At 36.9% G+C, this 12376-nt stretch overlaps 1 protein-coding gene across 4 annotated transcripts in view; it reads right to left on the reverse strand.

Annotated features, from left to right (window-relative positions):
• Window positions 1–12376, reverse strand: part of ZFYVE9 (zinc finger FYVE-type containing 9) — a 182476-nt gene that overhangs the window by 82287 nt on the left and 87813 nt on the right. For all 4 annotated transcript variants that reach the window (XM_027537254.1, XM_027537257.1, XM_027537256.1 and 1 more), the window contains exon 4: window positions 6851–8946. In XM_027537254.1, the coding sequence (XP_027393055.1) occupies window positions 6851–8946 (2096 nt within the window). The remainder of the gene's footprint in view (window positions 1–6850; window positions 8947–12376) is intronic.

Consider the following 12376-nt stretch of genomic DNA (forward strand, 5'->3'; position numbering starts at 1 on the left):
GTTTGCCATTTTATACATAAACACATAAATTATATAAACTTATATTTGTTATATAAATATAAATTTATGTAAAACATAAAATTTTGTGATTACATTTAGAAATGTTCATTATACATGGATCACTTTCATAAATATAAATTTATGTAAAACATAAAATTTGTAATTACATTTAGAAATGTTCATTATACATGGATCACTTTCATAAATATAAATTTATGTAAAACATAAAATTTGTAATTACATTTAGAAATGTTCATTATACATGGATCACTTTCATAAATATAAATTTATGTAAAACATAAAATTTTGTAATTACATTTAGAAATGTTCTGTATACATTAAATACCTATAATCCCCATTGTGTAGAGGGAGGTACCTTTCTAGAACTATATTAAAAATAATCTAGATCAGTTTTCAATATGCCATTTTGATGTTATACATGTCATCAACCTATCTGCTTTAAACTATATGTGATGATCATATGCGTGTCAAAGTATTAGTACTATTGGAAATGAAAAAAAAGGAACAGTAATTGCAAAATACAATCCCTAGTATAGCACATTAAGTGGTACTGTAATAAGCAGCATTCCAATCAAACTAAGATGACTTCCAGAAAACACACTTCCAGCACAGCACATTACAAAATGCTTAATGGCATATTTTTCCCACAAAGTGACCTTGGCTAATCAAGTATGTTTAATAATAACTTTACAGAGATAAATCAGTGCTAGCACAAACCTTATCATTTCCTTTTCTTTCTTTTTTAAATACAGAAGTTCACACAAGATTTCAGAGCTGCAAGGAAATAAAATCTATGCAATCCCTTCCTTTTACAGCAGAGGAAACTGAAGTCTAGAGCTATTTCATACCCATTCCAGTGTTCTTTCCATTCTGCCTCTCCTACATTCCTCTTCTGTGGTCTGTCTATTCAAATCACCATCTATCCAAACATAGTAAAAATCCATCAATTTTGAGTTATACTGTTAAAGTCAATTAATGTGGAAAAAGTAGTGAGTAAACTGGAGTGGTATATCTCTCCTCATACTATGACCTGGCACCCACATTATTCTTTTCTTAATTTGTAGTCCAAGACCTAATAGTGAAGTAAAACCTAAAATCCTGCTATCTTTGCTATACTCTCCCATCCACTGATAGCACCAATCACTTAGCATTTTTGTCTTCCTTTCAAATTCCCAGTCCTTTCAGTTCAGTTCAGTCTCTCAGTCGTGTCCGACTCTTTGCGAACCCATGAATCGCAGCACGCCAGGCCTCCCTGTCCATCACCAACTCCTGGAGTTCACCCAGACTCACGTCCATCGAGTCAGTGATGCCATCCAGCCATCTCATCCTCTGTAATCCCCTTCTCCTCCTGCCCCCAATCCCTCCCAGCATCACAGGCTTTTCCAATGAGTCAACTCTTCGCATGAGGTGGCCAAAGTATTGGAGTTTCAGTTGTAGCATCATTCCTTCCAAAGAAATCCCAGGGCTGATCTCCTTCACAATGGACTGGTTGGATCTCCTTGCAGTCCAAGGGACTCTCAAGAGTCTTCTCCAACACCACAGTTCAAAAGCATCAATGCTTTGGCGCTCAGCCTTCTTCACAGTCCAACTCTCACATCCACACATGACCACAGGAAAAACCATAGCCTTGACTAGACGGACCTTTGTTGGCAAAGTAAAGTCTCTGCTTTTGAATATGCTATCTAGGTTGGTCATAACTTTCCTTCCAAGGAGTAAGCGTCTTTTAATTTCATGGCTGCAGTCACCATCTGCAGTGATTTTGGAGCCCCAAAAAATAAAGTCTGACACTGTTTCCACCAGTCCTTTACCACTATCCAAAACTGATGTTCACCCAAGGACAATCACAATCACTTACTTTCTAGTAAGCAATCCAAATACTGATAAATTTTGCTACTATGTCCTGTGTGGTAAAAAGAGCAAGGGGCTTTGGAACTGAAAAATCTGTGTTGAAATCCATGCACTCTTGCTTATAAACTTTACTTTCTGAGGCACTTTTCTCCTCTTTAACTGTATCTCAGAGAACTATGCTTAGTTTAGACCAGATAAGCCTAGTATATAGTAGAAGTGTTAAAAAAAAAATGCTATTCTCAACTTGCACACTGTTCTAAACAAATACACAGTATCTACATTGTGAGTATCAGTTCAAGAACTTTTAAAGGCTATTTTCATGTCTATTTTAGTAGATAGAACAGTCATTAACCAGCTGCTGCTGCTGCTAAGTCACTTCAGTAGTGTCCGACTCTGTGCGACCCCATAGACGTCAGCCCACCAGGCTTCCCCGTCCCTGGCATTCTCCAGGCAACAATACTGGAGTGGATGGCCATTTCCTTCTCCAGTGCATGAAAGTGAAAAGTGAAAATAAAGTCTCTCAGTCATGTCCGACTCCTAGAGACCCCATGGACTGCAGCCTACCAGGCTCCTCCATCCATGGGATTCTCCAGGCAGCTAGCATCTCGTAAATAACAACGAGCCACATCACTGATGGTAATGGATAAAGTGTGATAAAACCTTGTGAATGACCAAATAAAAGAAAAAACTTTTTTTTCTTTTAGAAATTCTTTTCCACTTTCAAAAAACTCTTTCCTGTACTCTTAAACTCAATAGTTTCCTTTAGGCCTTTCAAGTCAAATAATCAAATAAAAGGGGTCAAAATATTTATGGCAAATGGAAACATGACAGAGGATGAATAACCATGATCTACTAGATTCAGTGTTTTCCATAGGAAATAAACATAGGTATATAATAACAATGATCATTTGAACTTAAAGGGCTAAGTTCATTAGATTAACAGTGATCATTAGAACTTTTCAAGGAAGAAACTCTCTGTACTCTTTTTTTTTTTTTGGTCTTGCTGCACAGCTCTCAGGATCTCAGTTTCCCAACCAGAGATTGAACCTGGGGCCACAGCAGTGAAAGCCCCAAGTCCTAACCACTGGACCAGCAAGAAACTCTCTTCTGTATACTTTCTATTCTGTAATTTATCACTTATCATACAGGAAAAGTAAAGATTACGCTGCTATATGGAACAATTATATGAATTAATATTGCATGAAATCATAAAACAAAACCCATTTGCTAAGCATTTTAGAGCATGACATAGTTTTCCAATTAACAATGAAGACAAGAATGGAATCCAGGTGTTTTGATGTCCACTGTAACAATATAGAAATAAACTGCAATATTTTAATACCTTCCTAAATTCAATATAATTATATTCTTCTTAATGACAATATATCAAGATAAATGTAACAATATCTGTAATACTACTCATCAAGAGCTGAATATATGCCCTAAGCTTTGCTAAACAATTTCCCACAATTTTCTATTAACTCCTTCTATATTCAAGTGTATTTTTATCACAGCCTATTTGTCTGTAAAATGATTTCCCTTTTCCTATTGCTAATTCTCCACCTGTGCTCTGCTGTGATCCCATTCTCTTCACATACTTTAGAATTTTGATCCATAAATTATATCCACTTTCTTATCTCCTCCAAATAGTCATTTTATCTTTTAGCAGGGGGCAGAAGTGGGGGGTATGGTATGCTCACAGGGCAGCATGCGGGATTAGCACGAGGGATCTTAGTTCCTCCACCAGGGGTGGAGCCTAAGACCCCTGCAGCAGAAACACAGAGGAGTCTTAACCACTGGACCACCAGAGAAGGCCCAAATGGTTGCTTTTTGTATTACAATTTTCCTGACTCCTCCTTCCATTCTTGGAAAAATTAAGCTCCCCTATCGTACTGTTTCTAAAGCATTTTGTTCATACTGCTATTATAAATGAGGAGACATGTTAGGAGAAGCAGTTATGATGGAAGGAAAGAGTCCTAGCTTTTCCTCCAAAGGTGGCTCTACCACTTTCAAGCTGTGTGACCTTGGATATATTCCTTGACCTCTCTGAGCCTCTAATACTTGATCTGTTAAGGAGGAAAAAATTAACCACCCATTCTACAAGACGAGAATGAATATAAAACACACAAAACTGCCTCTTAAAATACTGTATTATAAATTGTATGTGATGGTCCAATTTTCTACTCAGATCAGCAGTTCACTATTTTTTTTTAGGATTTTTGCAAAACTACAGGAAATCCAGATACTCCTCACTCACTGAAATCAATCCTTTTGATTATAAACTCTATGGGGTCACACATTCTATCTCCGAATCTCCAGCACTTAGCCCATAAACTTTCATACAGTAGATGCTTAATATATGCTTGTTACAGTAAGGAAAACTTATTGCCTATAGATATTAAGTTTAAAAAAGTATTGGAAATTACTAGATAGTAGAAATATTAGAATGGTACAAACTAAACTTCTTTTTTCGACAGTAAACACTATTTTACAAAATCACATTGCTTAGGGTATTTTTCCAGCTATCTTCCAAGTATCATTTGATTAATTTACTGTCTAGAAAAACTATACCCACATTTATAAGCCCCTTTCTTCTGAGACGCTCAAGGATTTTTACAGACATTATCTCAATAATCCTCAGAATATCCCTGAGGAAAATGAAGATGGAAAGAAAAAAAGATGGAATATGAATCCATAATCCATATGAATGATAAATTTATAAATTCTACAAATTCCACTCAGCAAAAATTCCACGTAATTTTTCAGCTTATGTGCATTTTTACGCCACCATTTTCTTTCTGAATCCACCTAAGTTACCTATTTAGTCATTACATCTGAATATGCTAGCCTGGAACAAAAGCATTTTTATTATTTGCTTAAGAAAGCAAAATTTTCACAAAGTGTTATACACAGTAAGCAAAACACAGAACAGAAACAAAAAAAATGATGCCTCTAATCCCCTAACAGAAAACTAACTGTTTAGGCTACTGACCACAGGTTTACTTCAGATTGCGAAATATTTAGGAATCAGACACATTATTTTCTTCAAATTTTAATAATCAGATACTAACAGACCAGTCACAATTTTAACAACTTTCTGCTCCCCATTATTTGGTTCATTTGTTCTATGACTTTATAGTAGCCCTTGTTGAATGTCCACCCAAGAACCATTCTTCCCCTTTTCCTTTGCCATTGTACTAGATATTCTGGAACCTTCTGTACACATATTTTTGTCTTTCCCCCCTATATAACTATGACTCAAAAAAGAGTTGAAGGCTATTGATCCTTGTGACATTATAAGGAAAATTGATATTCCTTAGTTCTCTCAAAATTCTGTTAGCTAGTAATATATATTATATACTAGGTTTTTTTTAAGTGAGAACTATAAACAAGGAGGAAATGGGATTTTGTATTTTTTAATATTCTTTTCATTATCTGAGCTTTCTGGAACTAATGCTGCCATACTGGCTCAGCCCCAGGAGGTGAATCACGATTGATCTTTGCCAATCCTGGCAATTCTGTTCCCTGTTGTCAGTCATTGGTCTAAATTGGGCCTGTGGTCTAGAAGTGGCCAATAAATTGAAAGAAGTTGCTGGGGTTTCTTTCCTTCCTGATGAGAGGGTGGCAAGAGAAATAGGCTTTTTTGCCACTGAACAGCTTCTCTGTACTTAGGAAGTCGTCAGGTTGGACTTGATGCTTAAAGCTGTGCCACATTATATTGAGACCATGAAGGGAAGACCAAGAGAACTTCAGTAACCCTGACTACACCCAGATACAGCAGAGTCTCTATTTTCAGACTTCTTGTTATGTGAAATAAATGTTATTTTTGTTTGAGTCACTGAGAGCCAGATAGTCTGTCCCTTGAAGTTGATGGCAATCTAATTAATTCAGACAGACCAGTAAATCAGGCAAGAAGAGAAACAGAGGTCATTTACTGAGCACTTACTACTACATGTAATTTCATTTAATCTTCAGAGCAGCCCAGTGAAAGTTATCTTTTGGTTTGTTTTCTTATGATAAACTTGGCACATGGCACTAGTGGTAAAGAACCTGCTGCCAATACAGGAGATGTAAGAGACATGGGTTTGATCCGTGGGTTGGGAAGATCCCCTGGAGAAGGAAATGGCAACGCACTCCAGTATTCTTGCCTGGAGAATCCTATGGATAGAGGAGACTGGCAGGCTACAGTCCACAGGCTCACACAGAGTCAGACACAACGAAAGTAGCTTAGCATGCACGCAAAGCTTAACAAAGTTATATAGTTAACAGTAATAAAGCTGAAGTTCAAATCCAGACCTGACACCAAACCTTACATTCCTTTAAAAAATACAAAATCCTATTTCCTCCTTGTTTATAGTTCTTGCTTAAGGAAATACTAGTATATTGTCACTAGCGTCACTAGCTAACAGAATTTTGGGAGAACTAAGGAATATCATTATCCTCATTACACTGTCACAAGGATCTGCAGCTTCCAAGTCTTTTGAGTCAAAGTTATATGGGGGGAAAAAACAAAAATATGTGTACAGAAAGTTCCAGAATGTCTAGTACAATGGCAAAATTTCTATAGTAAAAACTGGGATGGATTCCAAGTATAACATTCAATTTACTCAAGAATTAAAAAATATAAAATCAATTATAAACATTTCTTAAATTCTTAAAATCTTATTCAAAAGAATAACTTCCTCATTTCAAGCTATTCCATTAAGCAAGTATCAATATAGAACTCAAAGTTACCACTTCTGCAGTTCCCATCTCTTCATGAAAACTGATTCGGCTTAAATCTTCACAACAACAAGAAAATTATATAAACACTAAGAATCAGTGAGGCCATTTTTCATTTGGAAATTTACTAGAACTGTATATTCAAAAGCTATTTGTAATTTCACCTCAGCCTTAAGCATGCTCCCTTATATTACCTTTATTAAGTTTTAATTGAGCGTTGTAAAATGCACGTGCCAGATTCCTGACACACACAACTTACCTTCCCACATGCTCTGCAATGATGCCTCCTTTTGGTGAATGTAAACCTGGCTTCACATTTCATGCAGTTTGGAGCCTGAGAATCTGGTACCCACACTGGAGCCACTTCACCCAGAGTGGTAAATGGCTTTCTAGCAGAAATTCCAAACTGACCAGCTCTGAGATCATTATCTGGGCTTTCTGGAGCTAATGCAAGGCACGGTCTACTGGATATCCCAGATTCATAACTTTCTAAATGGTCCCCATTTGTATCAGCAATAGAGATGTTTCCCGAAGAGGCATTGCATACATTGGTTGCTGAGTTTTCCCCTAATTTTGCTTTCCCAAGAACATCATTTTTGTTTTTAGCGGTATTTCCACTGTTCGCAGGAAGGTCATTTTGTAAATGGTCTGATAATGGCTTTGGAATTTGAAGTTTAAGATTAGAAGGTTGCTTGGGTCTTGCACCACCAAAAGGAACACTGATAGATTGCAGGTTTGCTACTATCTTGGGGGAAGATTGCCCAAGCACTGATGGAACCTGGCTACAGAAATTGTGTAAATAGTTTTTCTTCGTTAGGTCACCAGTACTGTTTAAAAGTAGTCCACTCCCTTCTGTGGCTTCATTTCCTCTCTGTTCATAAATATTTGAGTAGCATTCTGACTTGCTCTCCTCTATTTCCTTTTCTTCTGTTACTGAATCTTCTTTGGAGGGTAAAGTCTTTGGAACAAAACAAACAACTGGGCTCTGCATTCCATAGGAATCACAACAATTAGATAGTGAATTTGCTGCTGGTGTATCCATAACAGTGGAGAAATCACATCCTTCACTTTCATTCATGCAAGTTCCTTTTAAATCTAGACCTGCTTCTGCCATTCTATCACACTCTCCACTATCATCACAGGTGTCTTCAGGCTGATTCATCTGCAGGAACTTCTCATTATCTTTTTTTACTTGGCTGTCATTCATCTTGTTTGGTTTAGTCAATTTCCAGTTAGTCATCTCCTGAGATTCAGAGAAATGCTCTGTCATATTAAGAAATTCTTTAGTGCCAAGAATTTCTTCATGTTTACAACCTTCCTTGTCATCAGCTTTACCCTCACTGGGCACAAGACAATCTGAAACCTGTTCAGAGTTATCATCCCTGCCAGACCCATTAGGCATGTCAGTTTTGAGAAGTAAAGGTAAAGCAGACTGGGTGGATTCTTCAGTTGTCCTCTCCTCTGATGGCTCTTTTTTCATCAAAATCTCCTCACTCAAGTGAGAAAAGGAGTTTGGACTCCCCAGGTCTGTCCTAGGAGAGCTGGTTTTGCCAGTGAGAACCTCATCTGGGGTTGAGTCCTCTTGCTTTACATCAGGACCTTCCTCTGTTCGCTGGGATGAGATTACTGAATCTAGTGTTAAGCTTGTAATCACAGACATGGAGGGGTCTCTATCTATATTTTCATCATCCTGTAACTGCGAAGGGGAACAAACACTGGCTAGATTATCAGAAGTAGTACATATATACTTATCAGAATCCCCCTCTGCATTTGGTCTATTCAATGGATCCATTTGTTTCTCTGAGTTCATATCTTTTTCAGTGGACCCATTTATACTAAAACTAAACTGATCAGTTTGTCTGTTTTCATTATCCAGTGAACAGCTAAAAGCAGTCTTGAGGGACTGACTATTATAATTATTACAATCCTGCAAATCACTTTGAAATGTCCTTTTATCACAGTTATGCATGACAGCTACAACAAGAACGTTCTTCTCATCTGGCAGACAAGCTAGGTTTCCACATTTCTTCTCTCCCACTTCAACAGTACTGCATTGATCATCTCGACTACAGTTCCTCTTAATTAACTGGTCTTCTGTAACCGCATTTTCATCAATCCACATTGTGTTGATCTCTGGATTCAGACTACAGTCTTGTCCATTAGCACAGTGGTCCTCTCCCTCTGAGTCAGGAGGAGCTGAATGAGCCAGAGAGAAGACTTTCAGTTGTGGCTGTGACTCAGAAACTGTAGGTTCATTCACACTGGTCAATGCAGAGTTGAATGACAGCTGACGAGAAGAGGGATCTAGAATCTTATTCCACTTTGTATCCAATAAAATAGGAGAAACGGTTTCATCTGAAAAAATAAATAATTACAGTAAGTTTGTTGGTAACACTGATAAGGCTAGGACTAAGTTATTGAAATACACTTGCAAATATTCTCTGAAAGTAAAATCTACCTAGGATATGTGAAAACAGAATATTCCTAGGATATGAAGTTTCTGATTTTTAGCTAAGGATAAGAGAAAACATTTAAGACAGTTCCCTGAATTATATATCACGAAATGGTAATATCTCAGAACATTTCAAACAACGGAAGAATTCTACCTCAATCTAGTTAACATAATTAAAGTGATTGGCAGGCTGTCCTTTGAGCTGAGCAGGGGAGTGCAGTAATCGGGTAGGCCTTGGATAGGCTAAGCACAGTATGGGGTAGTGGCTAATCTAAAGTGAAAAACAAATCGAACAGTGATAAGGATATAGTAATAGAGTGGAAAAGAAACAAAGGAATTTTCTGTGGAGACAGAAAGTTCTATAATCTACATTATGACTAAGATGTGGGTTATATGGATATATCTCTTGGCCAAAAGTGTACATTTAAGATCTATACAATTAATGTATAAATTTTACCTTTAAAAATCTGTTAAAAAAAAAAAAAAAACAATGAAGCAGGGAGAAAGGAATAAATGAAGATATATAAATGAAAAATGGCAGTACGTCAATCACTACTGAAGTTGTATAATGAGTACACAGGAATTTATTATACTATTCTATTATTCTATTTACTTTTGTATATATTTGAAATTTGTCTATAACAAGTTTAAAAGTTTCCTACAGTATGTGAAATTCTGCTTATAACCATGTGACAATACATTATTTCTTAGGTTCATAATTATACTGAGGAAATTTGGCAGAAATTCTGCATTTGCCATATAAAATCAACGTTTTTATACTCTATCAATAATCAAAATTTCATTTAAAGTTTATTTTTTAATAGATCATAACTATGATAGCTACTTTCCCAAGTTATAGTGCTATGTGTATGTCTAATTAGAGAAGTAAGAAACAAAGCACTTTGCAACTATTGCCTTTCCTGCTTTCTTCCTAGAGTAAATCTGATAATCATAGCCCTGAAATTACATAGATACGATTTGCTCTCAGGGAAGCCCCTTCCTCTAGTAGCAACATTAATCTTTAAGGTTTCCTTAGCACTTTGTTCATATCTCTATCAAAGCATTTATTACACTGAAATGCAATGATTTACCTAACATTTTCAGGCAGAAACCATTTCTTCCCATCAGTGTTAGTGCTAGCTTTGCAGAGCACTTGATATGTAATAGGAACATGATAAAAACATGCTGATAAATATGCAGTAGGTACACAATAAAAACATGCTAAGTGATACCACAGTAAGAGCATTGAGGTTGAGGAATATGAGATTAAATGATAGCTCTGGCTTCCAAAAAGTACATAATCTAGCTGGAAAAATAAGAAATAGATACAGCAAACATGAATATCTAACTAGCAGTATATGATAGATTAAGTATTTGAAAACTACTATGTAGTAGTAGAAAATAAATTTAGTACAAAGATATTTCACAGGCTGATGCAGCAAACTTGAATTCATGGAAGCAGGAGGATATGTGCTGGGCTTCAAAGACAATTTTACATAAACTTGGAAACAGGACATATATAAAAGAGAAAAAAGGAAAAGTACAGCCCTAAGCATAAGAATCTGAAAGAGCAATTAAGTAAATCAGCTTGAGGTGAAAAAAGAATTACTGTAAGAAGGTAGTGAAAAGAAGCTAGAAAGGTCAGATTGCAAAAGCCATAAAAAAAATTCAGGTTGCATGGAGAATGGGATTAATATACTCTGACTGCTAGATGTTAAATCCTGAGTTCCCCAAATTTGGGCTAGCAGAGACTTGAGATTTGGTAACATGTACTTCCTTTAAGAGATTAAGAGATGGCAAGAATACACAGAAAAACTATACAAAAAAGATCATAATGATCAGAATAATCATGATGGTGGAGGTCACTCATCTAGAGCCAGACATCATGGAGTGTGAAGTCAAATGGGTCTTAGGAAGTGTAACTATGAGCAAAGCTAGTGAGGTGATGGAATTCAACAGAGCTATTTAAAATCCTAAAAGATGATGCTATGAAAGTGCTGCACTCAATATGTCGGCAAACTGCCTGGAAAACTCAGCAGTGGTCACAGGACTGGAAAAGGTCAGTTTTCATTCCAATCCCAAAGAATAGCAATTCCAAAGAATGTTCAAACTACTGTACAATTGCACTCATTTCACATACTAGAAATAGAAAGATAATGCTCAAAATCCTTTAAGGTAGGCTTCAGCAGTACGTGAATCAAGAAATTCCAGATGCACAGCTGTACCAGAGTTTAAATTGCCAACATCCACTGGATCACAGAGAAAGCAAGGGAATTCCAAAGAAACATCTACTTCTGCTTCATTGACTACACATAAGTCTTTGACTGTGTGGATTACAACAAACTGTAGAAAATTCTTAAAGAGATGAGAATACCAGACCGACCACCTTACCTGCCTCCTGAGATACCTGGATGCGGGTCAAGAAGCAGCAGTTAATTCAGATACAGAACAATGGACTGGTTCAAAATCGGGAAAGGAGTACGTCAAGTCTGTACATTATCACCCTGCTTAGTTAACGTCTATACAGAGCGCATCATGCAAAATGCCAGGCTGAATGAATCACAAGCTGGAATCAAGATTCCTAGGAGAAATATCAATAACCTCAGATATGCAGATGATATCACTCTAATGACAAGAAAGTTAAGAGGAACTAAAGAGCCTCTCGATAAGGGTGAAAGAGAGGACTGAAAAAGCTGCCTTAAAACTCAACATTCAAAAAACTAAGATCACGGCATCTAGTCCCATCATTTTATGGCAAATAGATGGGGAAAAAATAGAAACAGGGGCAGATTTTATTTTCTTGGGTTCTAAAATCACTGCAGCCACAGTTCAGTGCAGCCATAAAAAAGACACTTGTTCCTTGGGAGAAAAGCTGTGACAAACCTAGACAGCATTTAAAACTTAAAAAGCAGAGATATAACTTTGCCGACAAAGGTACAGATACTCAGAGCTATGGTTTTTCCAGTAGTCATGTATGGATGTGAAAGTTAGATCATAAAGAAGGCTGATCACTGAAGAATTGATGCTTTTGAATTGTGATGCTGGAAAAGACTCTTGAAAGTCCCTTGGACAGCAAGGAGATAAATAAAACCAGTCAATCCTAAAGGAAATCAACCTTGAATACTCACTGACACCAAAGCTGAAGCTCCAATACTTTGGCTACCTGATGCAAAGAGACAACTCATTGGAAAAGACCCTGATGCTGGGAAAGACTGAGGACAGGTGGAGAATGGGGTGACAGAGGATGAGATGGTTGGATGGCATCACCAACATAATGGACATGAATTTGAGGAAACTCCAGGAGACAAGTGAAGCCAGGCATGCTACAGTCCA

This window comes from Bos indicus x Bos taurus, chromosome 3 (assembly GCF_003369695.1).
Source record: "Bos indicus x Bos taurus breed Angus x Brahman F1 hybrid chromosome 3, Bos_hybrid_MaternalHap_v2.0, whole genome shotgun sequence".
In the NCBI taxonomy this organism is placed as follows: Eukaryota; Metazoa; Chordata; class Mammalia; order Artiodactyla; family Bovidae; genus Bos; species Bos indicus x Bos taurus.